The sequence below is a fragment of the Mesocricetus auratus genome, unplaced genomic scaffold (assembly GCF_017639785.1).
Source record: "Mesocricetus auratus isolate SY011 unplaced genomic scaffold, BCM_Maur_2.0 Super-Scaffold_100676, whole genome shotgun sequence".
Lineage (NCBI taxonomy): Eukaryota > Metazoa > Chordata > Mammalia > Rodentia > Cricetidae > Mesocricetus > Mesocricetus auratus.
Genome location: NW_024429266.1, coordinates 21,557,258 through 21,572,672, shown reverse-complemented (window position 1 = coordinate 21,572,672; position 15,415 = coordinate 21,557,258). Strand labels below are relative to the sequence as shown.

Genomic DNA, 15,415 nt, shown 5'->3' with positions numbered 1-15,415 from the left:
AGAAACCCTGTCTCGTAAAAAACAAAAAAAACAAAACAAAAAACAAAAAAAAAAAACCACTGATTTGCTTAAAAAAAAAAAAAGTCTCCTGATTGTGCTTAATAGTACGATGTGGATATCTCGTAACACAATTAGAAATTGTCAGGAAATCTGATTCGGTATTTGTGAACACTTTATTATCACTGTAAAAGTTTTCCGCGTACACAGTAAATAAAGACAAACACGAAGAATTTTCCACATTTGTTAGAGCTGATTCTTTACTGGTACACAACCGGAGAAAAACGTTCTCACAAATCATACCCGTAGAAAGCCCACTTTAAAACAATTTAAACAAAGAAAATATATACGATAAACTCTGCACGTTCACACTTGCCTCCTAGAGAATTTCTAAAACTCGCAATAAGCAGTCAAACTTCTATTACTAAAAACTCAAGACTCTAGATATTTTTAGAACAAAACCACACACATCATGAATTCCAACTGAAACTGTAAACTGGGCTTGAAAAAAATAGTTTCAAGACAATACTTAGTATTGTTTCTTTTTCAGTTTTACTCAATTTCAGTGGCGGTGACTACTGCTCCAGACCAAACGATGACTGAACGCGGATCCCTCTAGGACCGGGTGGAATTTTTCCCTTGGTTACAAACAAACTAGAAATGCTTCCCAGAATCCTCTGAGCTCCTCGTGGCTGCTGTTACTACCGATTGCGGGATGCAGGAAAGCTGCGGGGCGAGCCCGCCCGGAGTTCACCGAGTCCTGCTGGGAGCGCACCGCATAGACTCGAGCAGCGCGCACACGCGCGTAGACACACACACACACGTACACTCACACACACATATGTACACACACGCGCACACACACTTTTAAAGTCCCTATGCAATAAATATCATTCCTTCAGTCGTTGGAGTGATACATTTTTATTTACGGTGAAATGTATAACTCTCTCATTCTGGCGCTTCAAATTCATTGGCATACAAACTAAAATAAAATCGATTTTTCTCTACCTATCAAACACCGTGGTCTTTAAGAAAAATCATGATTGAACTTCAACTTCACAGTTTTTAATTCTTGTAAAATTTAATTCTTATAAAGTCCTCTTATTCAGAAAGTCGACAGTTATGATACAGATGTTTGGATAACTATCATTAAGCAAACAAATGTTAACATTTTTCAGTTAAATCTAAGATTTTCTCACAGTATATGAAATTTTTAATTTTATATACAGGAAAGTTGAACTTTTTCCCCACTATCACGACATACCCAACTTAATTTCCCTCTGTCCAAATAGACAATTTTTATAGAAATCTTTTCAGTCCATTTTAACTTTTACCGTGTTGAAATGTTTGCAAATACATATATTGAGTGTTGTAGGGTAATTCACATAAATATGTAACACTGTAATGTTCTCCAAATCACTGTCGCCGGCATTAACCGGCTCTCTCCATATTTTAACTGCTATATTTCCTTGAATAGATGTAGTCACAATTTTTGTTTACCTAAGATGGACACTTAGGTCTTTGAATTGTTTGCTAGGACATCTTCAATGTGTTTTCTGGGTCACTTGCAAAATGACCCATCCTCATCAGCATATTCACCTACACTAGATATAATCAGACCTTTACAATTTGTGTTACTATGCATATTTGTGACTGCAGTTTACATTTCTCTGACAGTTCAGGGATGCTGTGTTTCTTAATGTCCATTAAATTATACATCGTCCCGTGAACTGTCCACTCTTTTATAAAGTGTGCTATTGGGTTTCCTTTCTCTCCGCAATGTGTGGATCTTTAGGTGGCCTGCTTTATTCATCTTACGGTTGTGTGTGCTGTGAATGTCTTCTAGCTTAGCATTTGTCTTTATGTATGGGGTTTTTGCTCTCTGTTCAGTGTAGTGAATTTGCCAGTCTTCTGTTAGGTCTCTGCCAGTTGTATTTTAAGAAATCCTTGCCCCTCCTGAGGTCATTAAGACTTTCTTCTTCAGAGTTTATAGTTGTCTTTCATTCTTTCTCTGTTGTTTGGTATCTTACTGAGTTTTGTACCAGTAAGGTACAAGCCCCTTGCCGAATTCCATTACTGTCATACTTTGTCCGTGTGCTTTTAGGATTACCCACTTACACACACATTGTGCACACAGTAACACTTTAATGTTTATTTTAACAAATGTAAGAGGCAATATGGTAAATTCCCATGTTACCACCCCAGCTTCAACCATTTGTCACTCCTGTTCCATCTGTCCTCCCTCCCAATGCCGTTCTCATTTTTCACAGGAATGTCTTACAGCAAATCGTTTCATATAAACAATGCCTATTTTGAAAATACCTAGCAAAGTCAGTAATTCCCTAATAACATCTAATATCTATATGGTCCACATTCAATTTTCAGTCTTAAAAATGCCTGTCTAGGAACCAGAGATGATCCAGCAATTAAGAGCACCTGGGTTCAGTTCCTAGCACCCACATAGCAGCTCACAACCATCTATATGAAATTCCAGTTCCAGAGGATCAGAAGCTCTCTTCTGCTTCAAGGAATCCTGCACACATGTGGTACACATAAACTCAAACAAGTGTGAGCACATGCACGCGTGTGCGCACGCACACACACACAAATACTAAAAATACATTAAAATGCCCACCTGGAATTGGATGGCTAGTCCCCTAAATAACAACACGGAGAATTGTTAATTATGAAAGTTGGCCTTTCGCTTAGATTTGTTCCTAACTAGCTCTTATAACTCAAATGAACCTGTTTCTATCAATACATATTCTGCCATATGGCTCAGTTACCTCTGTTCTGCACTGTATGTTGGACGTCTTCAGAATCTCATTGGCACCTCCCTGGCATAATCCACACGCCTAGATTCCTCCTCCTCTTCCTCTTTCCCCAGAATCCCACCTATCTCTCCTGCCTAGCTACTGGCCATTCAGCTCTTAATTAAACCAATCATGTGACACATGTTCACACAGTGGAAACTAATATTCTGCAATACTCTTCCCCACTTCGATGGGCACCATAAGCCGAAGAAACGAGTCTTATCCTGGAGAACTGCCTACTTTGTGAGTCTGCTGACTTCATCTTCACAGCTATGTTTAACTTTTTCCTAAAGCTGCCAGTTTTACAGAGGCTAGATGGGGAGGTTTGCATTCATTTGTGCAATACTATTTCACACTTCTAAATTCATACCTGGCCTCCAAGTTCACTTTCACTAGGAAAGTGTGCTCTTTATTTATTGATCATGGATGTGTAACCTGGAGATGTTAGTAGGCTTTGGTTTGTACTCTAGCCTATGGATGAATACTGGTAAAAAAAAAAAAAAACTGGCAAAATTACACCTTGTTATATTTGTGTCTCATCAGTATTATTAGATTTTAGTCAGATCAGCACTGCAGTATGACATCTTTAAGATAATATTACCCTGAAAGTGAAACCAAACTGAGATCTAGAGATTAAAGATTCTGATGTCAGTCTTGATTCTAATTTGGATGTGACCACATCCGTGCTCACAGAAAAGTACTAGCTATTCAGTGGGTCACAAGAGAAACAAAGACATAAAAGTGAGATGGTACTTGGAGGGGTATTGAGGGTGGGAAATGTGTAAGAATGAGATGTGTGATCAGAAAGCATTATATACACAAATGAAACTGTAAAAAAAAAAAACTCTTTTTTAATCATTGGAGAGGTCCAGAGGCTGGCTGTCATCTGTTGTAGGGCATTTCTACAGGATCAGCCACCAGGTAGTTGCCCGCACCAGTCTCCCCAAGCCTAACATGACAACACGGAGAACCAATGTCTTGGCTGGTTCCTGGTAGCAACCTGACCCAGCAAGGGAAGTAAACACACTCAGGGTCATGCTGTCCAATGGCCCTGAAGCAGTGTACATGCACCTTGTTTTGTTTTTCTGTTGTTTTAAGATTCCTGTAGCCAGGCTTTCCTCTGCTCCAACTCCCTACAAAGTTCAAGAAGACCTTTAACTTCTGATCAATCCTCCCGCCTCCACCTCCAGAATACTGGAATTATGGCATGTACCCCTACCCTAGCTGGACTTTACACAGTTATGTTTCCCAGCCATTCCTCGCCGCCAAGTAGAATGCAAGCTTCCAGAGGCTTCACATCATATATACAGGGGTCTTTCTCATTAGTAAACCCCTCCCAAACTAACTAGGCATGTTTAAAGAGGATTGTTGTCCAAGTTATTTAAAAATTATTTCCATGTCAATGTCTTTTTTTATTGTTTTTGGTTTTTTGAGACAAGAGTTTCTCTGTATAGCACTGGCTATCCTGGAACTTGCTCTGTAGACCAGGCTGGCCTCCATTGTGGGATAATCTTTTTTGCATACTGTTAAGATATGTCTCTGAGCTGGGTGTTGGTGGTGCACACCTTTAATCCCAGCACTCTGGAAGCAGAGACAGGCGGATCTCTGGGAGTTTGAGACCAGCCTGGTCTACAAGAGCTAGTTCCAGGACAGCCTCCAAAGTCACAGAGAAACCCTGCCTCAGAAAAAAAATAACCAAAAAAAAAGTATCTCTGCTTAAGGTACCTTCTGATTGGATGGCCAATAGCTAGGCTGGAGGGAATAAATAGGACTTGTGGGAAGAGAGAGGACTCCAGGAAGAAGGGAGGCATTGACACCAGCAAGACACACAACAAGTCATATATACAGAGAGAGAGGTAAAAGCCAGGTAGCAAAAAGTAGATTAATAGAAACAGGTTAATTTAAGTTATAAGAACAAGTTGGAAAACAGCCTACGCTAAAGGCCAAGCTTCCATAAATAATAAGTCTCTGTGCTATTATCTGTGGGCTGGTGGTGCCACAAAGGGATGTCAGACTACAGACTTCAAACTCAGAGATCCACCTGCCACTGTCTCTTTAGTGCTGGGATTAAAGGTGTGCACCACCACTGCCCAATTCCATGTCAATGTCTTATACATAGACACAAATAAGTAAAATATCTTAATGCCATAGATCATCCCTCTTTTAGCTAATTCCAATTTTATTTAAATGTTCAAATATCTAATTAAGTCTAATTCTAATAAGAAACAAATAAATTCTAGTTATTACAGATAAAACAAAAAGGCTAATCTGGCATATACACCTTTAATCCCGGCACTCTCAGGAGGCAGAGGCAGTTGGAGCTCTCTCAGGCCAGTCTGGTCTACCAAGTGAGTTCCAGGACAGCCAGAACTACATAGCTACATAGACACAGTCTCAAACATAAACATACACAACACACCAGGGCTACATACCCTGTCTCAAACTCTCGCTCTCTCTCTCTCTCTGTCTGTCTGTCTGTCTCTCCCTCCCCCCCTCCACCCCTAGGAGGGAAGAGAGGGATTAACACAATTTATGAGCCTTGAAATAGTTACAAGATTCACTAGGTCCTTCCCAACAGTAATATAAACTGTGACGGTCACTGGGGAAGAGACCCGCAGTAAGTTGCCTGCAAACTGAGCTGGAAGCTAGGAATGCAGCTTTTGTGAGAGGCTGCCTATGCTGGCTTTCTGGAAATGTAGCTGCTTTGAGTTGCCCATGCTCCTGAAGTAACCCCAATAAATTCACCAGTTTACCAAGCCAGACTTCGGTGGAACCATCTCTTTGGTGCATGGTCAGTGCCCTATGTAGGATGAATAGATGTGTTCACGTCTCCCAAGGAGAGTCACCAAAAGGCACATGCAGGTTTACTAATGTCCCTTAAACGAGACACAGAAATCATTTTTCAAAATACAACAAATTAATCTGCTTTAAATTTCTGAAAACCAAAAATTTCAAGTTTTTGCATACAATTTTATCCATCTAGACTTAAGTACTTTAGTATTACATGACCAACATACTACAAAGCATAACTTTTACAGATGTAGCTCAGAGGTAGAATGCTTGTCTTGCATGCTTAAAGCATGGGCTAGATCCAAACAGCACAAAAGCTTTAAAACACAACATCTGATTATAAAAGACTTTAGTATCAAATCAAAATTACATGATTAAAAGCCTGGATTGCCGAGTGAAATATTGCATATACACCATATACCATGTATAAGCTACTAACACATCTACTACAGTAATTATCTTTGGACACTCCAAATGAAATTTTGGCCTCCATTATGAAAGACAGTAATCAAGAGAAGTATGTTTCCCGGGGTTTTATTCCAAGCTGTGTCCTGAGTTCACAGTTTCCTTGTTTGTGATCCCAATGCTGGCAACATTTTCATTTCATCCACTCTATTCTTGTGTATTTGAAAAGCAGGGGTTACCCATCGACCACACGAGCACTGTTCTCCATACCAGTTGAAGGAACCCAACTTGGCACTGCATTTTGGGCAAAGAAGCTGGAAAAAAAAAAAAGAAAGTGTGTCACTACATACATTTTATATACATCCAGCAACTATCTTTGACAGTACAGAATATAAAATAGCTAAGTCATGGTTCTTGTTGTCAAAAAAAAAAAAAAAAAGGTTATTTTGATTGATTGATTCATTTTGGTTTTTCAAGACAGGGTTTCTCCATGTCTTGAACTCAATGGAACTTGCTTCCAACTGCTGGGATTAAAGACATGTGCTGCCACCACCTGGTTCCTCAAGGAATTTGTAATCTGGAAGGATACACTTAACCATAAACTACAACTGACCCAGAAGAGGCTCTTTGTACTGAAGAGGAACAGGAACCTCAGGCTAAAGGGGAAACACAAAGCTCAAAACAACTAAGAATGTTTTATCAAGGCAACAAACACTTGGCTTCTAATCAATTTATAATGGGATTCCAAACTAGAACATCATGGTAAAGGATGTAAATGCATATTCAGATTCTTACCTTCTATTATTAACTGATATCAGATACACTGATATTCAGTAAGAAAGAAATCCAAAAGAACCCACCAAGCCAACTGCATTTTCTCTAATGGTAACAATAGCATTAATTTATGTTTAATATACATGGTCTGAGTAGGAATTTTTACTTTAAATTGAGCTACAGAAATCTGGACATAGAGCCAGCAAGACGGATCTGTGTGTAAAGGCATTCCCCAAGCAAGCCTGATGACCTGAGTTCCATTCCCAGAACCCATGTAAAGGCTGAAGGAAAGAACTAATGTCACAAAATTGTCCTGACCTCATCAAGAAAAAAATAAAGATATAAAACACTTTACAGAAAAAGAAACTATAAATGACCGGTGAGTCAGTTTTGTCATCTTGACACACACTAGAATTACTGAAAAGAAGGAACCTTCGCTGTAGAATTGCCTCCACCACATTGGCCTGTGGGCAAGTCTGTGGGGCGTTTTCTTGATTAATGATTGATGTGGGAGGACCCAGCCCACTAAGGGTGGTGCCACCCCTGGAGGGCCTGCTTTCTTATATAAACTAGGCCCACAGAGTAAGCCATGGAGAAAGCTAAATGACAAAAATAAATTTTAAACATAATTTTACCTTGATTTATTCCACTTAATTTTGTGATATATCCAATAATTTTTAAGATATTAGTCTTATGTTTGAAAACATAAACAATAGTCTTAAAACAAATCTAACTTGGATGAGTAGTTCTCAATAAAATGTAGTTAGTGAATTTGAATCAGCTAATTTTTAAAACCTTTTTTTTTTAATATTGGGGGCACAGTTTTATGGTAGACTGCTCTATTACATGGGTAAGACCTCAAGTTTAATTTAAAAAGAAAGAATCATTTACTTTTGGTGACCTTACTCATATACTAAAAAGACATAATAGTCAGAATCTTCAGAAGGAAATGTTGATTAAAACATAGCGTTTTGGTTTTTTGTTTTGTTTTCTTTTTATCCAGACAGTAAGATGGTCAAGCCTGAGACCTACACGGAGAATAGAGGAAACCAAATGCCACTAGTTGTTCTCTGACTTCCATGTGAGTGTGTGACACCCCAAAGCCTCCACAGGTACACAGACCCACATACAAAATAGAGAAAATGTAATACAGATATTAAAAATAAATAAAATGTTTGTTGTTGTGTTGCTATGACAGTGTTTCATGAATGTCAGGATAGTATCAAACTCTATGTGCCTGAGGTGACCTTAACTTCTGATCCCCCTGCCTTAACCTCCAGAGTGCTGGGATTTCACACCTGGCTTATGTGATGCTGGAGATGGAACCCAGGGCTTCATGCACACTAGACAAGCGCTCTACCAACTGAACCATGTCCCCAGCTCTAAAGTACAGCCTAAAAGTGTAAGAAGGAACAGAATCTAGACGATTCAATGAACCGTAGAAAGAAATAGTATTCTCACCTGTCCATCTATCACTCCCAACAAAGTAGATTCCATCCACTGTACAGGTTCAATGAAGTAGGATGTACACTGAACCTGACTCCCCGTGGTAAGTGCCAAAGACGGTGACGGTCGCTTGTGAGCAAAGGCTATTGGCCCACTTCCTTCATTATGATCCAAAATACTAGAACTTCTAAATAAAGATCGTCTGCAAAACCGCCAAAGACAAAAACATTAATGACTTCCAGAAGATGAAAACAAAGATGAAATGCACAGTATTTCTAACAAGCCAAAATAATACAACATTGAGGATGCTACTCAAAATTTCAATAGCCCTTATTGATTACTAAACTATTGATTACTGTCTCTTTCTGAGACAGGTTTGAATTTAAAATTTTCATACTATTCAATGAAGTACTTTTTCAATTACCAAGATGATAAAAATTCCAGAGGATACAAAATATTTTACCTGCACTTTCTACATTTGTAGAGAATGTCATCTTTTAATCCTTGAGAAATGGTAGTTGGGTCAACAGCAAAGAGTTCTTGAGGTAAATTCCGAAGTTCTACAAGGTAATTTAAATGCATCAAACTGTCAGTATCAACCTCCTAAATTTTCAGACAAAATCCCAATGCCAAACTGAGGCAATACATGCTAAACTCAGAAACTGAAAACAAAAATCTCCATGTTGAGAAGTCAGGTCGGAAAGCAAAAGAGCTTTATTAAACCATTTTTAAACCACATGACTCTCTGCTAAACAAAGGAAACATCAGTCTCTGCTGCCTAGGATTTCTTGAAAAGTAATAAGTGCATTTAGTGTCCAAGTAAATGACACCTCAGGAGAGTACAATTTCTACTAGTCATCAGTATTTACTCACCCGGGTACTTCTCAGTAACCTTCTGTAAACGATACTGCTTATAAATTGCACTAGAGGGATCCACTTCATACCCCATTGTCTCATATAACTTCAGTTGCCATTCAAATCCCTCATTCATCCTGCAATGAAAGACAAGTGTGAAGTTGAGCTTTCTTCCAATAAAACCTCCGGACAAGCCGGGTGGTGGTGGCACTCGCCTTTAATCCCAGCACTCAGGAGGCAAAGGCAGGTGGATCTCTGTGAGTTCAAGACTAGCCAGGACAGCCTCCAAACCCACAGAGAAACCCTGTTTCAAAAAAAAAAACCAAAAAAACACAAAAATCACAAAAACAAAACCCTCAGGACAAAAGGAGAACTAGCAACAGCAGACAAGGAAGACCCTAAGTTTGCTTCTGGCCCATGCAAGCATAGTGAAGTGCATCCTCCCCAAACATGCACCACACACACAAACACAAACACGTAGACACACAGATACACAGATACACACACACACACACACACACACACACACACACACACACACACACACACACACACACACACCCTTAGAGGAAAAGAAAAGAAAGTAATGTTACTGTGACAGAGAACTCACTTTGCTTCTGGCTTGACAGTCTGGAGGTTTTCATAAGCTTTTTCAAAGGAAAGCTGTTCTGTCTTCATTATAAAGGCAGTAACTACAGCAACACTCCGACTCACTCCTGCATGACTGAAAAACAGACCTTCAAAATAAAATAGCAAATAGCAGCAATTAAAAATCAAGACAAAGCCCAGCCCCCTACTAATGGTGAAATCCAGGCCCACCTCACTTCCGTCGTCTCCTCTCTCATAGTTATAGCAATCTTCCTGTCTCCGCCTCCTAAGTCATCGATGGGGTTACACTCAAATTAGCCCACTGCCTCTTAAATACCGTTAACATACAAAAGCAGCCATTTATTTCCTAGCCTTTTTAGTTCTGAGCAATATGTATGATTTAACTATTCAAAAATAACTACCTTAAAGTTTCCAACTGTTGTCATGGCTCCTTTGCTCTTAACTTCAAGTTGTTCCAGATCTGGTCCCATACTTCTTGTAGCACTACCTTCTGTCCTAATGCACATCTTTAGAGCTGCTGGCACACAGGAGTGTCCATCAAAGCAGTTCAAACCAACCCAGCAGGACTGCTGAAGAATCCTCAACACCTACTAACATTTCCTAGCCTTTTATTTTTGCTGCTATATACCCTGTCAATTTCCTAGATAAGGCCCAAGAATCCTTCCTATCCTAATTCTCCCATTCATCAACCAGTCTCCCTCATACCAAACAGAGCATTTAAAAAATAAAACAAAACAGCTCAGAAGAAGAGCATCTGCAAGTGTGAAACCCTGGATTTAATCCCAGAACCACTTCCCAGGAAAAAAAAAAAAGAAAAAAGAAAAATAATCTGGTCTTACTCTGCAGTCTTGAGAACTTCACCGATCACTAAAAGAATGTATGAATTATTGCTCAAAACAAACATCAAAGTATACGATTATTTTGAATTAGCAGCAGATGGAGACTTTATCTTCCTGTTTGCAAAATTCAGAGGCACCAAGGAAGAAGAAAATTACTTGAGGTCCCTTCCCTGAGTTTTCATTAACTATATTCAAATAGCAGGAGGAAAAGACAAGTTTGTCAACACAGAAAAGTAGACTGTCATACACAGCTATCTTCTATTTTGATCCAATTCAATATTCCAAAAAGAATCACTTATGATTCACTGTCCCACAGGCTCAACAGATTTTTCACGTTTCTCCATGTCCACTGAAAACGCATTTACTACACCTCTAAAATCTTGACATTCCCCACTGTCCCCTTCTTCTAATGAAAAGGGAGATACAATTCTGAATCTGGTTGTGTTTTAACTTACTGTAGGTTTTGTAGAAAGGAACAACACAAAATTGCCCTTCGGTGAGCTTTGTTAGGGGAGAAAGCCTGGAGGTCACCCTGAGGCAGGTCTGACACTGCACTGAAGTGAGAGCTCCAGGAGAAATCTACGTCACATCAGAGGCCGCCATATCCATGCCAGCCTTGAAGGGAGAAAGTGGGTCTTTAAGTTCTGGAAAGGAGTTCCATAGCCACCATGTATAATGATGGGGTTCCCAAAGAGAAGGCTTTCACAGAAGGAGGCAAGCTCCATAATATATGGTGACCTATCTTGGCCTGGCCTCTAAGTCAAAAGTACATAAGGCAGAAGGGCACTACATAAAAATAAAGTTATAATTCAATGTTATCTGTGGGTAAGGGATGACAACCTAGACTTGCTCACAGCTGCTGGTGGAAGAAAGAGACCTCTAAGTGATGTAAGGTCACAACTCACATTTTGTCAACTTTCTGTCCCAGAGAGCTGCAGGGGACTGGGGGAGGGGGGGTATTTGATTTCTGGTAGAAAGTAACAGATCCTGTGATCTCACAGGTTCTTAGTGGCTAATCACACTTTACAACTGCTCTGTGTATACATAATTTTAAAAATTGCAATGGCTACATAAGAAATCCAAGCTCCTTTGCTCTTAACACTGGTCTCTCCAGATCTGTTTATCATTTCTTCTGATTCTCTTTGTCCTCACTTACCCCAGGCAAGACAGAGAGACCAGAACCTCTTCTCCAATCTTAACCACAAAAATTACAATTAAAGACAAAGTAGTAGCACATGCATATAATACTGGCACTCAGTAGGAAGATGCAGGAGGATCCCAAGTTCTAGGACAGCCTAGACAACACAGAAAAACTTCCATCTCAGAGACTGGGGTGGGGTGGGGTGTCACTGTAACATTTCTCTTAAGACTGGAGTCCGGCGTTGGTGGCATACGCCTTTAATCCCAGCACTTGGGAGGCAGAGGCAGGTGGATCTCTGTGAGTTCGAAGCCAGTCTGGTCTACAGAGCGAGTTCCAGTACAGCCTCCAAAACCACAGAGAAACCCTGTCTCAAAAGAAAAAAGAAAAAAAGGACTGGAAATGTGCCACAGCACTAGAGTGGCTGCCTAGCAGGTCAAATCAGTTCTCTGACCTACTTAGTCTGGTGTATCCTAAAGCCACCATTCCAGAAAGGGCCTTGCCCCATACCCCAGGGGGAAGATCAATATAGGTCAGGCTGGGCTTCCCCTCTCCATTAGCATTAGGTCATACTCTACTTGTACATTTCTATAAGACCGTCCAGTCTGGGTTAATCCAGGCATCTTTCCATTTCGTGTCATATAAAACTTGGATTAAAAACTCTCAGGCGTGGCGGTGCACTAACGGTGTTGCAGCATTCTGGAGGCAGATGTAGGCGGGTATCTGTGGTTTTAAAGCCAGCCTGCTCGAGAGTTCCAGGCCTGCAAGATCTACACAGTAAAAGCTTGTCTCAAAAACAAAAGTTCGCGTGTTTTTCTTGTTAGCCACAGTGACTTTTAGGATGAGTAAGAAAAGTAGCTCATATTTTCACCCCAAGACATCTGACCTGAACCACATTCACTGGCATGGGTGTCTGATTTCTCTTACAGAGCTGCTAAACCTTATCTGATGAACCCAACTCCAAAACTAAAGACAGATGAGAGAAAGATGGTGGGTGGGTTGGCGGGTGGGTGGGTGGATGCTGCAAAATTAGCCAAACTAAACACGAACCAGAGTAAAGTCTCCAGACCCTCCTCTTTGTACCACACGCCCAATGATGAGGATGAGGAGCGGGGATCTCAGCTGTGACAGCCGGCTCCTCCGCTCCTGGGCGCCCAGCAGAAGAGCGAGACCGGGTACGAGGCGCTACTACTCACCAGTGCACCAACACCGCACGCCCCTCAGCTCGGGACTGGCCGATGAAGGCCACGCAGCGATCCAAGTGGCTGAGCAAGTCCGTCTCGGGTTCGTCCAGCGCCGGCACGAAGAGGCTCCGGAGACCTTCGAACCCGGCCCCAGCCTGGAAACCCGGTTCCGAGTCTACCGTCAGCACGGCGGTGATGCCGGCCTCCTTCAGGTGGTCTGGTTCCGCCACCGCCGCTGCCCCGCCCAGATACAGTCCTGGCCGCACTTCCACGGTGTGCCCCGCCGAGCTAGCGGGGCTGGTAGCCGCGGTCTGGCGCTCGCCGCCATGGTTCAAGCCCTGCGCTTCCAACATGGCGGCGCCCGGAAGGCGGGCAGCCGCTGCTCGGCCACCGAGTTGCCGGCTAGAGCGACCTCTGGTAAACTCCAGCCCCTCACAGCGCCGCGGGAGGACCACGGCAATGGAAAAAATGACGGATTCTGCGGAAGATGATGCGAGGCTTGCTGAAACTGTGCTGAGTAAGCTCCAGTCAGAGCAGCTTTCCACACAGCCCTCCAACGTTCAAGACAGAAAATAAAGTGTCCGTTCATCCATTGCTGGCGCGACTGCAAAACTTGTACGGCCACTATGGAAATCAGTGAAGATGGAAATCGATTCACCTCCAGGTCCAGCATATACCCAAAGGACGCTTCATCCTACCACAGAGACTCCTGCCCAACCATGTTTATTGATACTCTCTATTCATAGTAGCCAGAAATTGGAAACAACCTAGATGTGCCTCAACAGAAGAATGGAAAAAGAAAATGTGGTACATTTACACAATGGAGTATTACTCAGGCAGCCAGGAAGGAAGGAAGGAAGGAAGGAAGGAAGGAAGGAAGGAAGGAAGGAAGGAAGGAAGGAAGGAAGGAGCTAGAAAAAAATCATCCCCAACCCAGAAAGACAAATATGGTATGTATTCACTTATATGTGCATATAAGCTATTAAGTCATTAACCAAGCTACAATCCATAGAACCACAGACGTTAGGGATAGAGGAAGGGACTAGAGAGGGACTGATAGATCTCCCTAGGAAAGGGAAATAGAATAGATGGTTATGGATGGAGGAGAGGGCTAGAATAAAAGGATCAAATGGAGAAGGGGAGGGAAAGGAGGAGACAGAGTTAAAATTAAGGGCCATTTGAGGGATGGTATTAAAACCTAATATGGTAGAAGTTTCCATATGTGTGTGTGTGTGTGTGTACATTTAAATGATATCACAAAATAATGGAGGAGACAGAGCCACAACTGGACATTTCTTGTCACTAAATGAAACTTCCAGAACTAGGATTGGATTACATCTAATTGAGTTGTTGGTCAAAGGGGTACCCTAGGAACCCCCAAACAACTCAGGCTGCTACTAAGACTATATAGGTTGCTCTCCACCGTCTGATGTCAAGGCTCTGCTGCTGAAGGCAACACATACATAATTCACTGAACATGGAGAAGTTGAGCTGCCTACATAGAGTCTTTGCCCCTCAGTGCTAGCATCTTTGGTACAGGAAGGTGCTCTGCATGCTACCAAAAGCGACATGTTCGCACCAATCCAGCCACAAACGCTCTGATTTACAGTAGTGTCCTGCCTGAAGACATCCTAGTGCAATGGTGACGCAAACTTACCGGAGTAACAAACCCACATCTGGTTTGACTTAAGGCTCACCGTAGGAGATGGAACCCATGCCCAACACTGCTCAGATGGCCAGGAACCTTAGATTAGATAGCCCAGGGACCTAGGGTAAAACCAAATGCCACTGTTATAAATAAATAAATGAATACAGTAGGGTAATGACATTCTGCTATACCCGTAGATCAGCGCCTTATTCAGCCATCATCAGAATCTTCCTCCTGCAGCAGATGGGAACAAGTTCAGAGACCACAGCCAGGAATCATGTAGAGAGTGAGAGATCTTGAAACACTCAGACCTAAATGAGATGTCTCCATCAAATCCCTTCCCTCAGGGCTCAGGGAACCCTCCAGAAGAGGAGGCAGAAAGAGTGTAAGTGCCAGAGGGGATGGAGGACACCAATAAAAAACAAGCTTTCTCCTAAAGACAGCAAATTCGATGCACACATGAACTCACAGAGACTGAGGCAGCACACACAGGTCCTGCACAGGTCTGCACTAGAGCTGAAAGGAGAAGTAGAAACACGCCCCATCCCCGACCAGACGTAATCTCAAATGATAGCTGTCAGGTCCAAAGGAAAATCCGTTTCCAAAAGGTAGAAGGAACAAATAGATATCTGTGATGCCAATGAGCATACCTAAGAACATGCTGGTCTCCAGGCTCCCTCAGTACCAAAAGTATCTGTTACACATTTCAGAATCCATGCTAGCATCTTAGCTCTTCTCACCTCCTCCCCTAAACTCCAGGACACGGGCTCCCCTCCCCACAGCTGCTCATTCTACTTATAACCTGCTATTTTGTCTATGCTCTCTCTCTCTCTCTCTCTCTCTCTCTCTCTCTCTCTCTCTCTCTCTCTCTCTCTCTCTCTCTCTCTCTCTCTCTCCCCTGAACTCTTCCAGATGCC

The 15,415-nt window shown here is 41.8% G+C and overlaps 2 protein-coding genes across 3 annotated transcripts in view; both read right to left on the bottom strand.

Moving 5' to 3' along the window:
• Nucleotides 1-1,716, bottom strand: part of Atf6 (activating transcription factor 6) — a 152,696-nt gene extending 150,980 nt beyond the window's left edge. Inside the window, exon 1 of the mRNA XM_040739028.1 lies at nucleotides 1,618-1,716. Within this exon, the coding sequence (XP_040594962.1) occupies nucleotides 1,618-1,716 (99 nt within the window). The remainder of the gene's footprint in view (nucleotides 1-1,617) is intronic.
• Nucleotides 1,717-5,647: 3,931 nt separating this feature from the next.
• On the bottom strand, nucleotides 5,648-13,251 carry Dusp12 (dual specificity phosphatase 12). 2 transcript variants are annotated; one of them, XM_005071433.4, is made up of 6 exons: nucleotides 12,863-13,244; nucleotides 9,691-9,804; nucleotides 9,099-9,217; nucleotides 8,689-8,785; nucleotides 8,241-8,427; nucleotides 5,648-6,319 (listed from the first exon to the last, which is right to left on the bottom strand). In XM_005071433.4, exons 1-6 carry the CDS (start codon nucleotides 13,201-13,203, stop codon nucleotides 6,158-6,160), a joined length of 1,020 nt encoding a protein of 339 aa, XP_005071490.1. In that variant the 5' UTR covers nucleotides 13,204-13,244; the 3' UTR covers nucleotides 5,648-6,157. The 2 variants fall into 2 exon arrangements, with proteins under 2 accessions (XP_005071490.1, XP_040593147.1); XM_040737213.1 differs by lacking the exon at nucleotides 8,241-8,427 and having other exon boundaries at nucleotides 6,241-6,319; nucleotides 12,863-13,251.
• Between the last annotated feature and the right edge of the window lie 2,164 nt (nucleotides 13,252-15,415).

Bases quoted from the DNA above. Each gene is read 5' to 3' on its own strand.
- Dusp12 (XM_005071433.4), bottom strand. From the start codon at position 13,203: ATGTTGGAAGCGCAGGGCTTGAACCATGGCGGCGAGCGCCAGACCGCG. The intron at 9,218-9,690 runs GTGAGTTCTCTG...CTTTCATTGCAG, and splicing joins ACTGTCAAGCCAGAAGCAAA to GATGAATGAGGGATTTGAAT. The intron at 8,786-9,098 runs GTGAGTAAATAC...ATTACCTTGTAG, and splicing joins GGTTACTGAGAAGTACCCGG to AACTTCGGAATTTACCTCAA.